Source organism: Physeter macrocephalus, chromosome 5, assembly GCF_002837175.3.
Source record: "Physeter macrocephalus isolate SW-GA chromosome 5, ASM283717v5, whole genome shotgun sequence".
NCBI lineage: Eukaryota > Metazoa > Chordata > Mammalia > Artiodactyla > Physeteridae > Physeter > Physeter macrocephalus.
In genome coordinates this window covers 62,904,409-62,922,025 of record NC_041218.1, presented here as the reverse complement: position 1 = coordinate 62,922,025, position 17,617 = coordinate 62,904,409, and the positions used below count along the sequence as shown (strand labels likewise).

The window sequence follows — 17,617 nt, the reverse complement described above, 5'->3', positions numbered from 1 at the left end:
GGGGGGTGGGGGGGTGGGAAGTGGGGGTGGTGGTGGCATGAATTGGGAGATTGGGATTGACATATATACACTAATATGTATAAAATAGATAAGAACTTGCTGTATAAAAAAATAAATAAAATTAAATTTTAAAAAAAATGGGCAGAAGACCTAAATAGACATTTCTCCAAAGAAGACATACAGATGGCCAAGAGGCACATGAAAAGATGCTCAACATCACTAATTATTAAGGAAATGCAAATCAAAACTACAATGTGGTATCACCTCACACTGGTCAGAATGGCCATCATCAAAAAGTCTACCGATTGCATTGAATCTGTAGATTGCTTTGGGTAGTATAGCCATTTTCACAATATTGATTCTTCCCATCCAAGTTCATGGTATATCTCTCCATCTGTTTGTGTCATCTTTGATTTCTTTCATCAGTGTTTTATAGTTTTCTGAGTACAGTTCTTTTGCCTCCTTAGGTAGGTTTATTCCTAGGTATTTTATTCTTTTTGTTGTAATGGTAAATGGGAGTGTTCCCTTAATTTCTCTTTCTGATCTTTCATCATTGGTGTATAGGAATGCAAGAGATTTCTGTGCATTTATTTTGTATCCTGCAACTTTACCAAATTCATTGATTAGCTCTAGTACTTTTCTGGTGGCATTTTCTATGTATAGTATCATGAAAATGACTATACTACCCAAAACGATCTATAGATTCAATGCAATCCCTATCAAATTACCCATGGCATTTCTCACAGAATTAGAACAAAAGATTTTACAATTTGTATGGAAACACAAAAGACCCCGAATAGCCAAAGCAATCCTGAGAAAGAAAAATGGAGCTGGAAGAATCAGGGGCTTTGTTTCTTTCATTCATCTCTAATTCCTTAGCATGCAGCAGAGTGTGTGGCATATTGTGATCACTTAATAAATATTTGTTTAATTAATGAACAAAGTAATGAATAATTGAATGAATGTATGAAGGTTGTATAGTAGATGATGGTAAAGTTCCACCTGTAACCATATTGTCAACCCACAAAATACTTCATTTGGATATACTTTAGTTCAATAAACCATTCTTGAATTCCATCGTTAACAGAACTCTAAACTTGTGAAATGATAAATTCTTTTCTAAATCCTAGTGCTTAATAGTGGAAGTACTTTACTCTTATAGGTTGTAAGAGTATACTGGTGTACTTGGTGTATTTGGTTGGCCAAATAAGTAGAAGTTTACTTGCAAGTGCTGGATTTGGCTTCCTTGAAAGTATTATCTTTGTGATCAAATTATTACCACAATGCAACAGGATCACAATGAATGCTATAAAAGTAAGTGTATTTGTTTGATATGAATAAAACTGTGAATATTATATCTGGTGGTTCTTTTGTATTCTCAGTGAGTTCTGCCCACTGATAACCAGAGTGTATCGTCAGTAAGTTCTTGATTGATCTGATCTGGGTCCTACTTTTTTTTTTTTTTTTTTGCTGTACGCGGGCCTCTCACTGCTGTGGCCTCTCCCATTGCGGAGCACAGGCTCCGGACGCACAGGCTCAGCGGCCATGGCTCACGGACCCAGCCGCTCCGCGACATGTGGGATCCTCCAGGACCGGGGCACGAACCCATATACCCTGCATCGGCAGGTGGACTCTCAACCACTGCGCCACCAGGGAAGCCCCTGGGTCCTACTTTTAAAGACTCATACTAACAGATTAAAGAGCTAAGGGGAAGAAACTTAATCCATCATTGCCTGTCACCAGACAGTCCAACTATTATGCAATATCATTACACTTTCCACGGTCCTCTCAGGTTAATAATTAAATTAGAAATAAATGAGAGACCCAGTGCTATTCAGTTGTTAGATTTTCACAACTTTGTAGTTTTTGCCAGGAAGTATAAGCCTTAGAAATGGACAGATTTTCCTGTGAGTTCATAATTGAAGAGATGACATTTAAAGAGTAGTACTAAAGCGTTCATTATCAATTCCTATTCATTGGTGTAGAGACAGTGAGCTTTTATAAAACTTATTTTTGGTGTATGCAATTACGCCTTTAAATAGTGACTCTTAAATTTCAAAGGAGAAAATAAATTTTTAATCTATTAGAATACTAGTCTTCTGAAAGTTCTCCAACTGGCTCCTGTTGGTTTTAAGTCAATAGTTCCCATTGTTATTATTATGCCAGTTTTAGAAAAAAATAAATCTTCCACAGACCTCAATCTGTCCTTCCTTCTTAAGTTACCTTACTGTGGTGATTTTGTAAAGCAAACAAGTTTGCTGTGTCTTCTTGTTACGTATACACTTAAATAATAGTGCACACACACTCTGCCAGGATTGTGAAATGAGTAATGCTAATATGCCCTTCAAAATAGAACGTTTTTGTTCTGCAAATAAGGAAAATAAGTTTGCATACAAATTTTAAAATTAGATCTTCTTCCTGCTCAAAATTAAGCATACTGACACTAATAGTCTTGGCTAATTGTACAAAATTTTATTTCAGTAGTTCATTCAGTAAGTGTTTATTGAGCATATGTAAATATGCTGGCTCTATTCTAGGTGCTTGGGATGTATTATGAGAAAAAGAGACAAAGATTCCTGCATTTATGGAAACTGCATCCTATTGACAATAAATATAATAAATAAATTATATAGTATGTTTGATGATGAAAACTATTATGGCAAAAAGGAGAGCAGGGTGAGGCGGATAGAGGGCTATGATGAAGTTTTAAGTGTATGGCCTCATGAGAAGATAACATTTGAGCAGAGACCTGAAGGATGTGAGGGAGGGAGCCTTGTGGATTTCTGAGAGAAGCACATCCCAGGCAGAGAGAAGAGCTTGTGCAAAGGCCCTGTGGTAGCAGGAGGGTGCCTGGCATGTTTAAGGAAGAGCAAAGAGACTTGTGTGTCTGGAGATGAGGTCTAAGAGGTAACAGCAATGAAGTTGGAGGAGGGCCTGATCAAGTATAGCCTCATAGGCCCTTGGAAGGACTTTGGCTTTTACTCAGAATGAATTGAGTAGCTATTTTCTAGGTTTTGACCAACAGCATGATATGGTCTGACTGACTTTTAGAAAGAATAATGGTGACTGCTGGGCTGAGACTAGATGTAGTAGGACCAGGACCAGGATTGGACTAAGGAGGCTATTTAGGAATCCAGGCAATTATAAATGGTGTTTGAAAATCTAAGTTTTATAATCTAGTTATGTAAATTTAATTCCCTAGGAAAGAATTTATATCTAGTGGCCTGTGTCTGAAAACAGAAAAGTGTAATAGGAAACATTCTGACAAAATTGATGCCAGATATGTAAATGTGACTGCAAATCTACCAACTGAATTTTGAGCTATTGAATCATACTGAACTATACTTTATATCTGGATTGTGGCACAAAAATAAAACATCCTAACCCTAGATACATGTTTTCATTATGCATTTGGAGAGAACAAAGGTGGAATTTTCCTCTCCTCTTTTGCCTTTATCTCTTTGCTCCCTTTCTCTCTCTCTTCAGTGTATGATAGTTACATGCTGAGACATTATAGGTGAAATTGTGAGGTTTATAACATATATGTGACCGAAGTAACACTTGCTGTTATCTGACTTCCCTGCCAAAGTCCAGTAAAAGAGGTATCTGTCTTCTACTGGCCATTAGAAAACATCTGGAATGTACTTTTTAGTAAACTAAACCCTCATCCATGGTAAAGATGTGGATGTGAATATATTATCCAAAAATCTATTGATAGTTTATCATTTTTAAAACATTTATGTATTTATATAACAGGAAAATAAATCTAAAGTGTTTTTAAACACATACCCATAGAGATCAGCTTCAGAAATTAGCAAGACTGTATGATCCAGGCACCCAATCTTAAGTCTTCTCAACACCTTAGCTCCCAAAGATCTAGTCATACCGAAAGCCTTTCAGTTCTCTGTGAAAGCTGTGTTCCCTGGCCCCAGGTCTTTTGCACGAACTGTTCCCTTTTCTTGGGGAGATCCTTTTACCCCCCACTTCAGCAGGCTCACTCTTACTCATATGTCAGGCACATATTAGGTAGCACTTCCTCCAGAAGTCCTCCCTGTTTTTTTGTTTTGTTTTGTTTTTTGGCCGCACCACGCAGCTTGTGGGATCTTAGTTCCCTGACCAGGGATTGAACCCTTGCCCCCTGCAGTGGAAGCGTGGAGTCCCAGCTACTGGACCATTAGGGAATTCCCCTTCCCTGTCTTCTTAATTCTGTGTTCCCTTTGTGTTTCCACTGGATAACCCCCATGATAGCCCTTCTCACAGTCTATCATAGGTGCTTGTTTTCTTATCTAACCACAAGACTGTGAGCTATGTAAGATGGTGAATGTCTTGTGTCTTTTGTTTTTTGGTATCCTGAGCACCCAACAAATGCCTGGTGCATATTAGGTATCTAATAAAAAATGAGTCCTGTCTATAGCCTTCCTCAATATTTATCATCTTGCCTATTTCCAGAGCATTCACTCAATAAATATTAGTCAGCATCTACCATGTGCTGGGCACTGAGCTAAGTGCAGGGGACAGAAGTGACTGTGAGGCTAAATAAAACACCTATGCATGGAGATTAGATTATATAGACTCTCCATCTACCAAAAAGAAACTTTGGTAATCATGCAGTGGAGAAGAAAATAGGGACCAGTGGGCTTTTTATCTTATAAAGGATAAGATGACTTTCTTTAATATTTTGACTTGATATTTATTTCACCCACAGTGAAAACTACAAGTCTACAGAGTCTGATTCTATAGACCTCTTTATAAAGCACATTTCCTTCAGTCTGAGACATCCGCTACATACATTCTCTCACATGCTATCTAAGTAGTGAAATGTGTTTGTGTTGAAAGTATTGGGTTAAAGACTTGTATAGGAGATGGATCTGGGAACTAGGGAGACTGAAGCATATTTCCCACCTCAAGGAGGGCCCATTTTTTCTGAGCCATAGAATACCTTTATTTATAATTTATCACTTCTCATTGCATAAGATAGTGGCATTGCAAACAGCCTTGACAAGAAGAAGCAAAATGTCCTCAAGTTTAACCCTGGTTACTTTGCTGGTGAAACCATGAACTGCAACTCAATCCTAGTAACGGCAGCCAATGTGGAAAACAGTTTCCCAGAGTTGTCAGCTGTATTGATAGTAGATTCTAAAGTATGAATTAAAGGGGCAAAAGACACAGGGCGACACTTCTCCGACTGGGAGAATCCCTTTGCCATCTGCTTTTACTTCTTTTGTCAAAACACTCCCTTCTTGGCTATGCTCTTCGTCCTTCTTCACTCTGCATCCCTTAGCCCTTGACATTCCATGCTGCAGGTTGAAAAATGGGGTAGAAGCTCAGGCAGTAGGTAGAAGGAATTTTAAGAATTCTTACGTAGGGATTTGGGATAAGAACCCATGCCTGGCATACTCAAAGAACATCAGGGACAGGATGACTGGAATGCAGTGAGTCACGAGGTGTGATGAGAAGCCAGTGGAGAGCTCTGCATAGAGGAGTAACCTGATATAAATCATGTTCTGGCAGCATGTGGGAAGTGGACTGTGCGGGTACAAAGACAAATTAAAAGTTGGGATAGGAAAGATATTGCCAAAGTGCAGGTAAGAGATGGTGCTGGTTTAGCCCAGGGTGGTAGTGGTGGAAATGGTAAGGGATTCCACCACTGGAATTGGTAAATTGGATTCTGGATTGGCTGTGGGATGTAATTGAAAGGAGTCAAGGATGACTAAGATTTTGGGCCTGAACAACTGAAAGGACAGAGTTGCCACTTTCTGAGATGGGAGAGACAATAGGAAAATGGGGATGGATAGGTATGGAAAAAATAGCTCACATAGTCTGAAATTTTGATTTGGACGTGAAAAGCTAAACCTCCATCAGAGCTTTTAAGTAGGTATTTGGGGATAGAAATCTAGAGTTTGGAGGAGAGATCAATACAGGAGATCTACATTTGATTTAACAATATATAGATAATATTTAATGTCTTGAGAGTGGATGAGTACATGTGGGGAGTGAATGCACATTGAAAAGAGAAGTGGGCCCTGGGCCCTTCAGCAAAAGGAGGTTTTTATAACGAAAAGGACTCAGCAGGGGAGACTGCGAAATAGTAGCCAGTAGGTAGAGAACCAAGAGGAGGTGGATCCTGGAAGCCAGGTGAAGTGTTTCAAGAAGGAGAGCACTGTCAACTACTTTTGGTGCTGCTGATTGGATGAGAGCTGAAAAGTGATCATTAGATTTGACAACATGGAAGTCACTGGTGATCTTGACAAGAACTGTGTGTGTAACACACACACGTATTCATGCATACAGAGAGAGAGAGAGGAGAGAGAGAGAGAGAGAGAGAGAGAGAGGAGAGAGAATAAAATACAGGGGGAAAATCTTAACAACTGATGAATCTGGGTGAAAAAAATATGGGAAATATTTGTATGATTATTGCAATTTTTCTGTAAGTTTGAAATTATTTTAAAATGTTTTAAAAAGAGATAATGGTGAGAAAGGAAGTGAAGACAGAACATACAGGCAACACTTTTGAAAAGGGAAACATGGAAATAGACTGATAGAGGGAGTGAAGTGTGTGATTAAGGAAGTTTTTTTTTTTTTAATAAATTTATTTATTTGTTTTTATTTTTGGCTGTGTTGGGTCTTCGTTGCTGTGCCCGGGCTTTCTCTAACTGTGGTGAGTGGGTACTACTCTTTGTTGCAGTGCGTGGGCTTCTCATTGTCGTGTGCGGGCTCTAGAGCGCAGGCTCAGTAGTTGTGGTGCACGGGCTTAGTTGCTCCGCGGCATGTGGGATCTTCCCGGACCAGGGCTTGAACCCGTGTTCCCTGCATTGGCAGGCGGATTCTTAACCACTGCGCCACTAGGGAAGCCCCAAGGAAGTTTTTTTTAAAGGTGGGAGATATTATGGTATGTTGTATGCTGATGGAAAAGACCTAGTGAACAAGGAAATATTCATGATGCCAAAGAGAAAGTAGTTGCTAGAGGCATGCCCTTGATCTTCTTCCTCGTCCTCCTCCCATCCATCACAAGAATCTGTTCTACAGCATTCTCAAGGGCATCTGGCCATTCAGACCCTGGGCATGCTAGGGAGTAGAAGCAGCTTTTTTCCTTTCTTGTATGTTTTCCAATGATCTTGTAACAAATTTGAAAAGCTTTGTTACCTTTTAAAATGAAACTTACGCATCCTTGTATCAAATGCAAAGATCTCATAATCACTCAAAGTTGTGAAAGTCTCCCTCTTTTCCCTTCAGTCCTACCCTGTAAAGGTTGCCTCTGCAGTTTGGGGGTGTAGCTTCCACATTTTCAACTAGATTGCAAAAACACACACATATACAGCACAGCAACCTTTAAAAATCATTCTATACATAATTTCCCCAACTCGCTCACCCTACCCGCTCCCGCATCTCAGTTACTAGAACAAGCATGGGCCTTCAAATCAATACATAAAGATTTACTATATTTTTTAACAGCTACATAGTAGTCCAATACGTGGGTGTAACATAATTTATTTATATGTTTCCCTTGAGAACATTCTTGTATTTTCTCATACTTGTACTGGTATTAAATATTTCCATTTCACTATATTTTGAAAGGCTTTTTCTATAGCTATAATTGGTAGACCTTTCTTCTTTACGTTGGACTGAAACCTGCCTACCTGTGAATTTTTCTGCTGCTGCCAATCCCTTGATGTGGTTTTCAACTTCACTGTGAACATGAGTCTAGGCTTATAAAAATTTGTGAATATAATTTCATTATACCATATTTGTCTCTTTTACTGTTAAATGTTAACTCAAGTGTTTTCTTGCTTTAGCCTTGAAGCAAGCATGATGCAATTAAAGCGTGAGCTAACTTTGTTAATAACAGAATTTTCTGAAAAGATATGTTTTTATAGGAGACTGTGACTTTGTTTTCACAATATTTCATTTTGTTTCTTGGCCTCAGATATGCCACCCACATCTGTGTGTTCCGTGGTATAGCAAGGACAACTCTTAGGTTGTCATTAAGCAGCTTATGAAGACAGTCTAGAAGAATTTTACAGGGAAACATCAAGAGAAAAATTTCCATATATGAGTAGTTCTGCCCCTCTGAAACTTGCATCTGAATTGTCAGGAATAGTTACTACCATGCTAAGTTGAAAGCAATGAGAAAGGAAAATAGGGCATATAAATGAATGGGGTTGAGGACAGCCTATCGGAAGTATTAACTAACCATAAGCCTCCATTGTACTTTTATTCTTTCAACTTTTTAAAATTAACGTAATTTTCTTTATTTTCTTAAAAAACAGACTTGGATATATTTATCATTTCCATTTTTTAAAACAAATCATTATTTTCAGCTATTTCAGTTTTTAATTTTTTTTATTGTGAGTACACTTAACATGAGATCTACTCAAACTTTTAAGTGTACAACACAGTACTGTTAGCTCTAGGTGTTATGTTTACGACAGATCTCTAGGACTTATTCATCTTGCATAACTGAGACTTTATACCCGTTGCCTCCTCATTTCCCCCTCCCCTGAGCCCCTGGAAACTACCATTCTACTCTGCTTCTGTGAGTTTGACTATTTTAGTTATCTCATGTAAGTACAATCACGCAGTATTAGTTCTTCTGTGACTGGCTTATTTCACCTAGCCCTCCTATGTTCACTGCAGCACTACTCACAATAGCCAAGATATGGAAACAACCTAAATGCCCATTGAGGGATGAATGAATTAAGATGTGGCATAAACATCTAATAGATTCCTATTCACCGCCCTCACAAAGGAAGGAAATTCTGCCATATGTGACAACAAGGATCAACCTGGAGGACATTATGCTAAGTGAAGTAAACCTATAATACTCTTGTTTAAAGAATTCATAGGACTTTATAAATATTACTCCTTTAATCCCCGTAGGATATCCAGAAAGAGACACATAGATGAGCAAGTACTGTGAATCCTCTGGTGAAAGAAATACTCTAAGAGGGCAATTAGCTGTTAGTCCTTTCTGTGCTTTTCATTCCTGGTAAAGAATAACCAGCTTATAGAATGCTACTGTCTTTCAGTAGCTATCATCCTGATAGGCAATAGAACTAGGAGAACAATACAGAGGCATGTGTCCTGTAACACACATCTCAACTACCAGCAATTTAAAAGCAATCTATGTCCATGATGGCTTTTCAGTGCCAGTGTCAACCATACCTCCAGAATTTCTCGGTGGGAGGGGCAGCAATTTAAGTGTCAGGGAGGCCAGGGGCCTGATCTGGAAGGATGCTGGCATAGCAGGCACTCTGCTTACAGTGGGTTGGGGGTCAGCGGTGTGGCTGGAGATCATGGAATGAAGTGTGGGTATAATCCACCCCTGGGTCTTTTTTTGGGTGCACCACACAAGTTAATGGGTCTCACCAAACCTACTGATAGGAAATAACTTAGGCCTAAGGGAAGGCCTGGCTTAATGTCACATTGGTATATTCTTTTCGATATAATTAAACATGTAATGTGTAGTCTAAATGCATTTCCCTTTCCCCAGAATCATATGGTGATGATTTGAAGATCATTTTTGTTACCAGGCTTCACACCTAAAAGTGTGACAGTTAAGAGACATTCATTGTGACAGCTGGAACTGCTCCCTTCTGCTTATGTAGAAAGCTGCCTGCTGTACTTCTCTGTTCACTTAACAGAAAAGACTCTCACCCTACATTTCCTCTTGATGTTTCTGAAGGCTGTGCATACTGAAGTTAGGTAAATCTAACTAGCATCTTCCCTTTGGCTGTCTGTTCAAGGAACTATGGCTTATATGTTTTGCTAAGTTTGGAATTTCTAGGTTTATGCCTCATGAAGACTGTTTGGCTTTTCCATTCCTTTTTCTTTATGGCCCCAATCCCAGGGGATTTGGACAGGGAGTAGCACCAGCTTTTAGGAGGAAGTAGTTACCTGTTTGTGTGAGATATTAGGGTGCTGGGGTGATCTGGGCCCAATCAATGGTCCAGAAACATTAACTGAATATCTGCTTTGTGCCAGGCACTGGGCTAGACACTAGGGGTAAAATGACACCCAATATATGGCCAAAAAGTATGAAATAGATCTATTTGAGTTAAGGTTAAGATGAGATAAAGCCTGCAGAGAAATAGGCTACAACACAGGGGAAGCCAGACTGTGAAGAACCTTCATGGCTGAGCTGAAGAACTTCAGTTGGAGTCTATCAATCAGTGATTCTCAAAGCACAGCCGCCAACCAGCTCTATCAGCATCACCTAGGAACCTGTTAGACATGCAAGCTCTTGGACCCCACCTAGACCTAATGAAGTGGTAACTCTGAGAGTAGATCACAGTAGTCCTTGTGTTAACCAGCTCTACAGATACTTCTGATGTACACCAAACTTTGAGAACCACTGCTCTGATGATAGAAAGGCCTGGAAGGGTTTGTTTATTTTAAAAGCTCACTTTTATGGTGATATAATTCACACGCCATGCAAGTCACTTGTTTAGAGTATACAATTCAATGATTTTTAGGATTTTCACAGAATTGTGCAACTAGCAATGCAACCTAATTTGAGGACATTATCATCATCCGCCAAAGAAACCCCGTACCTCGTAGTAGTCACTCTCCATTCCCTTCCCACTAAACCTCTAGTCCCAGGCAACCACTAATCTACTTTCTGTCTCCATGGATTTGCCTATTATAGACATTTCACATAAATGGAATCACATAACATGTGGTCTTTTGTGGCTGGCTTCTTTCATTTAGCATAATGTTTTCAAGGGTCATCCATGTTGTATCAGAACTTCCTTTTTATGGCCAAATAATACTGCATTGTATGGATATACCACATTTTGTTTATCCATTTGTCTTCTGTTGAACATTTGTGTTGTTTCCACTTTTTGGCTATCGTAAATAATTCTGTTATGAACACCCGTGGGCACATTTTTATGTTTTCATTTCTCTTGGGTATATAACCTGGAAGAGTTTTAAGAACAGGTGTGACACAGCCAGTTGAATGTTTTAGTATATTTGTTATTTAGTTTGGAACAATGCTTCTCATTCTTTTGCCTCCATACCGTTCACATGTCCAGAACACTCCATCAGCAACTATTCTCGCTGTTCCCTTTTTAGGTAGCGGTGTGAGGGTAGGAGGTGGATTATGTAGTTGGAAATATACTCCTCCCCTTGCATCCTTTGGACCTCCTGTAGCATCTCCTCCTCCTGCCCCACAGTTGAGAATCTCTGGTATAGAGGCATAGGAGCAGAAGTAAAGACATGGATTAAGAAGCGATTGTAACAGTTTAGTCCACAGGTGATATGCATCTGAGCCAGGGCAAGTTCAAAAGGGATGGACTTGTTGAATCTGAACCATCATCCTTAGTGACTCATAGCCTTCTGCCAATTTCCAACTATGCTGCAAAGGCAAAGTCGTACACTGATTTCCCTTTGGTGTGAAATATTTTTCAGCATTGCTTTCTCTCCTGGAGGAAGAAAAGCCATAGAAGAGCATCACTTCTCAGAGAACAGTTTTTGCCTGCAAAATCCAAAGCCACCCTGGGCGCAGCTCACAGCCTCCTCATTTTAATGTTTGAATTTTCACCTTCTGACAACTTGAAATACAAATGATTTCTGAGCCAAATTATTTCTTGGTAATTTAATGCAAAACGCTCTGTGTTGTGATCTGATCTGCTAAAGGTGGGAGGAACCATAACATTCATATCTGTGATAGTTTCCTATGGCTGCTGTAACAAACTACTACAAATTCAATGATTTAATAAATACCAATTTATTCTTTTTCAGTGCTGGAGCTCAGAAGTCTAAAATGAATCTTATGGGGCTACAGTCAAGGCATTGACAGGGAGTCCAGAAACTGGGGGTGGGGGTGTGGATTCTATTTCCTTGGCTTTACCAGAGTCTAGGGCCACATTCTTTGTATTCCTTGGTTTATGGCCCCTTCCTCTATCTTCAAAGCCAGTGATTTACATCTTCTCTCTCTGCCTCTGTTTTGCAGTTTCAATCACCAGACCTTCTTCTCTTCTGCCAGCTAAGTTTCTCTCTGACTCTCCTTTGTAAGACTATTTGCGACTGCACTTAGGACCCACCCAGATAGTTCAAGATAATCTCCCCACCCAAGATCCTTAACTTAATCACATCTGCCAAAACCTTTTCTCCCCTAAGTAAGATAACATTCACAGGTTTCAGGCATTAGGCCCTGCATAGCTTTGGTGGCCATTATTCAGCCTACCTCAGTATTAAATCAGCACACTGCTGCTTCCGGGTCAATTCTTGTGTGTTAATGAAGGGATATATGGAAAAGAGAAGAGTAATTTGAAAGCATATACCATTTCCTGGAATCCTTTCATTCAGCAAACTTATACACAGGGACTGAACACTGGGCCAGGAGGCCCAGAAGCAGGAGGCTCCGTGTCCTGCTGCTGTGGTAGCAGCTGTGGCCGCACAGGCCAGCATTCCCAGTGTGCCTGCACCCTCGCAGCCCGGCTGAAGCGGCCTGTGCAGTCAGCCGAAGGCTTCTTCAATGAGTCACTGTGGTTTTCTGACTTGTGGCAAACTCCTCACCTGCTTTGTTCAACTGTCTCCTGGGCTAGTGCCACAGGAGATATTAATAAAGTCGACCTGCTTATAAATAATGGGTTCGCCCAAAAGTTCGTTCGGGTTTTCAGTACCATCTTATGGAAAGCCTGAGTGAACTTTTTGGCCAACCCAGTACCTCCTTTGGTTGACCCACAATAGGAAATCTCCACTGGCACTTTTCCATGCATCTCTATTTTGTTATCTCTTTTCCACATGGATCCCAAATGCTCATCATGAAATTTACCGAGGTACCTATGGGGGTTTGTGAGGCTCAACAAGACAGAGATTAGGATGCATGGTCTCTAGGCAACTTCTACCAAAGAGATGGCCCGCCTCCACATCCACTGTCTCTAGCTCAGGGCGATATGCAGGGCCCTGGAATTAGTACCTCAGAGGGTGGGAAGATAAATAAGATGAAGTGCTTCAATTTTGGGAGTTTAAGATAAGCAGGGCAGAAAGGATACGAGCATCCAAACCTGTTCTGAGACAGGCTACAGGAGAAGGGCGGGTAGATCTGGGGGAATTACTCTTGCTGCGGGGGAGGGCGAGTCAGGGAAGACTCCTCGGATGCGTTTGGTGCGCTGGGACTTGCCCACAGATGGGATGAGCGTGTTCCGGGAGCACAGATAAGGTCACAACGAAAAAAGAATCCCAAGCCTGGAAGACTGAGAGGTGAGTGAAAGAGGGAAAGCCAGGAAGAAAGGCAGATGTGGCGAAGGAGAGTTTCTGTATTTGATAGTTTTGGTTCCGAAATGGCCAGCAGGAGGAAAGGTCTAGAGAGCAGATATAATGTTACTCCTGGAGCTTAGAGACTGGGGTAAGACTGGGGATTAGAGAATTGGGGGTTATCCCCAGAGGGTCACCATGGATGTGGACAGGAATAAGGGTCCAAGGCAAACATCTACCTTGAGGGCACAGAGAGCACCGTGAGAGACACCGGAGTTCTAAAACACAAACCGACAAAGACACAAACAAACCACGAGAACCTCCGGAGGGAAACCAGGAGGTTGTACCATGCAGATGGCCAGCAAAGGAAGCATCCAGAGTCCCCTCTCTCTAGCAGAGGAAGTGCCATAAAGCTGACCTTGTCATTTTGTATTTATCATCTGTGGTCAAGTGTATTCAAATGCCATGCAAGATATTCATGAAATTTGGCAGGTTTTACAGAAGGCTGTTTAGGCAGGAGGGCAGGATAAGTCAATTTATGCAACTGAATCCAGCTGATAAAAACCCTCGAAGCTATGATGCTCTTTGCACTGTGACCTATCAATGTATTTAATTCTAGATTTTATGCTAAGAACCATTTTATTACTGGAAAACGGGGCTAAATTCCGTGAGTTGGATAGAAAATCCTAACAGTGAGCACACGTGTCCATGAAACAAGCAGAGTGCCGTGAAGTGGCTTGGCTTTTGCTGAAATTATTTGCCAATATTCATGTTGCTACTTGTTCAATTACTTTATCATCTGCTGGTAGTTATAAACAGAAAAATGGAAGTAGGGACTAAAAGTTTAAGAAAAATGACTGGGGGAAAATATGGCCATATTGAGCACATTTGGCTATGACTCTTGTGAGCTAAACTAGGCCAATACGGACATGCACAATTTGTCAGATTCTTTTCAATGACTGTCGGTAGTCTCTGAAGATTAGAAGTCAGCAGGAGTGACCTGCCTTCTCCTAGAAAAACTTCCTGTTAGGTGCCATGCTTCAATTAAAGCAAGTTTCAGACAGAATTCTACCCTATGTTCAGCTATTTATTAACAAGTAGGCACAAAAACATGTACTGAAAACTGGGTCCAAATTCCATTCTGTCTCTTTAAGTACTTTAATAAGTACTTTGCCTAAAAATGATCACTCTGAGGCAATGACAACAATGTTCTTATGATGGGACCAACTAACCTCTTAATCAGATCAGGTGATGGGATTCTTTATTATGGGATGAGGGTAAGAGGCATCTCTTCTGAATGAGTTCTAGAATTTAGGGTACTCTACCAGAAGCCTTCATGGGGGTGTGGGCCCACCTGGCTATTACACCCGATTTACGAAAGAGGAAAGGGCCTGTACAACACTTCCAGCTACCACACGTCTTGAACACCCCTTTTTTCCCCCAGGGATAAATTGTTTCTATCATCCTTGTGGAGCAAATTCAGAGAGCAAGAGTCGAGTCACCTGTCTTTGAAGTGTGGACTACTGATTACAGTATTTCAAGAGTTAACTCAGCACCCCTAGAGTGTAAATTAACTTGCACATACACACATTCATGGTACTGTTTAAACTGAAGTACATTAAGGTAAATTACAAAAAAAATTATAATAATTAACTTTCTTTTTGCACGAATATGGAAAAAAGCCACTGTGGTAAGCTGAATAATGGCCCCTAAAAATGTTCATGTCCTAATCCTTAGAATTTGTGAATATTACCTTACATGGCAGAAGGAAGGTTGCAGATGTGATTAAGTTAGGTATTTCGAGATGGGAGGATTATCCTGGATTATTTGTAGGCCCTACATTTAATCATGAGTGTCCTTATAAGGGGCAGACAGAGGGAGAAGAGACTGTGGAAGAGGCGATGTGATGATGGAATCAGAGGTGATGAAGGGGAGGAAGATAGAGGAAGAGGCCACCAGCTAAAGAACACAGGTGACCCCTGGAAGCTGAGGAAATCAGGGGAAACAGCTGCTCCCCTCAGAGTGTCCAGGGGAAACCAGCCTTACCAACACCTTGACTTTAGCCTAGTGAAACTGGTCTGGACTTCTAACTTCCAGAACTGTCTGAGAACAAATTTATGTTGTTTTAAGCCACTAAATTTGTGGTCATTCATTATAGGGGCAATAGGAAATGAATGTAGTCATCGATATTAATGTTAGTAGCATCTTGGTCCAGCTCATGGAAATTTCCATGGGAGCTGTTTTGAAAACCCTTGCCATACATGGATGACAGTTCTTGGGTTATTAAAAAAGACTCTGCCCTGAGGGCCATAGAGGGAGGACCTTTAGTGTCTAAAGGTCCGGGCCCAGGATTCATTCCTGCAGGCTTTAGTCTGTTTCCTTCCCTCAGCTGCCATGGATCATCATCTGTGCCCTAAAGCCTTGCTTCACTTCCCCTAGCTGTTTTGATTTTTGTCCCATGGGGGCTTCGGGCCTTCCCCTGGGGGGCTGCCCCACTAGGGAAACTTTGGGACTCGCCCTGTCCCCAGTCTCTCTCTTGAGCACTGGTGAGGTCCCGGAAGAGACTGGGTGGGTGGGTATGAATTTGCCTTGTGCCTGAAGCTCCCAGGAGTTTTGTCTTCTCCAACTAGCCCACACTCAGCAATTTGTTAAGAATTTTAGCTGAATTCTTCTTTTTAGCTTGTATGACATCTGTCATCTCCAGCAGGTAAGTGCCCGCGTCCTGTCTCTCCTTGGAGGAGCCTGTGTTTCCTTAGATTTTGTGTAAGCTGGTGGCTCTGCAACCACAGCTCTATGGTAGATTCAAGGAAATTTGCGATTTCATAGATTAGTTAGCAACTTTGGTGAGGTTTTAAGAATAAAAGCAGCCTCGTTTTCTACATCCTAAGAAGAAGCCAGACATCCATTTTATATTTTTTGGCTCATCTATGAATTTGATTTTTTTCCTTATAGCACCTTACTGAGAAAACATTTGGAAAGAAACACTGTTGTTTCCTGACATACCGGTAATATGCACGCCACACAAATCTATCAAAATATTCAGGTAGCTGTGCATTATCCTTAGAACTCTCTCTCCCAGAGAATAAGCAATCATCTGCAAAATTAAAATGATCACAACTTTAGCAGAAAAGATCTAAGACTGAGATATAGTGGTTAAGACGCTGGGTTTGAAATGTGGACTTAATTATATATCTTCAGATCGACAGGTTCTTTTGTGCAGTGGCTTCTGACCCATCCTGAAATCATTGCCTATCATTTTCCTGAGACTTGTGAGGGAAAAAAATCTGATTGGATAGTATTCACCTCTGCCAAGCCAAGGCATGGACTTACTTGCTAAAGGCTTTCAGCCAAATAGTCTACTTAAGAAGCCTTCAAGTATTTTGAAGGGAAACTGGTGATTAAAAAGAAAAGAAAAAAAAGCCTTTATTATAGGGAAACCCAGCTGCCTGGAATAAGTACGATGTTAACAATTATATATAAAATGTCTATATTATGAAGTAATGCAAAGTAAATTCCTGAACATGGAGCTGATTCTAACATGATAACTGGTTATTCTGAGGCCTTCCCCCCAGGGCATGGCAATGAAGCCACAGTAGCTTTTAACTTCGCAAGAAAATTGTGTCATTTCTCAAAAGCACCTAGTCAGTCATAAACATTTTTTGAACATGCTCTAGATTAGCTGCTGTGGGAATCTAAAAGGTTGTAAAATAAATAATTATTCTGAATAATTGTCAGAAAGGTATCAAGTTCTTTCCGAACCCACTTTTTCTAAATATATAATCCCCAGTGATAACTCACCATCACACCATAGTCCCAGCCCCTTTGTTTTTCACACTATTCCGTCCTTTGGGGTTGGAACAAAGCCAGCTACAGATTTCTCCCAAGAACCTTTCAGCTCCCCGACACCTGGCTAGGAGCCCTCCTGACCCTGCAACTCAGGTACCCGTGCTCTCAAGCATAGCCTTGACAACCCCAAACCACCTTTCAACCAGGGACCTGGTTGAATGAAGATGTCCTTATTCCCCCCCACAAAAAATCTGAGATAGCTAATTTATGCCGAAGTGTCATTTACTGATACATCTTTCTTCAGAGGATACCTTCCTTGTAATTTTTTTGTTTTTTGCGGTACGTGGGCCTCTCACTGTTGTGGTCTCTCCCGTTGCGGAGCACAGGCTCCGGACGCGCAGGCTCAGCGGCCATGGCTCACGGGCCCAGCCCAGCATGTGGGATCTTCACAGACCGGGGCACGAACCCGTGTTCCCTGCATCGGCAGGCGGACTCTCAACCACTGCGCCACCAGGGAAGCCCATAATTTTTGTTTTTAATTTTCTTTTTAATGAGAACAGAGAATGGCAGCATCTCAGGCAGCAATCTTTCCAACGTCCTTCATCTCACTCTGTGGGCTGGCCACCCAATC

The 17,617-nt window shown here is 40.9% G+C and overlaps 1 protein-coding gene across 1 annotated transcript in view; it reads left to right on the top strand.

Annotated features, from left to right (window-relative positions):
- Window positions 1–17,617, top strand: part of COL28A1 (collagen type XXVIII alpha 1 chain) — a 153,076-nt gene that overhangs the window by 108,000 nt on the left and 27,459 nt on the right. The window contains 1 exon segment of the mRNA XM_024131457.2: window positions 10–29. Within this exon segment, the coding sequence (XP_023987225.1) occupies window positions 10–29 (20 nt within the window).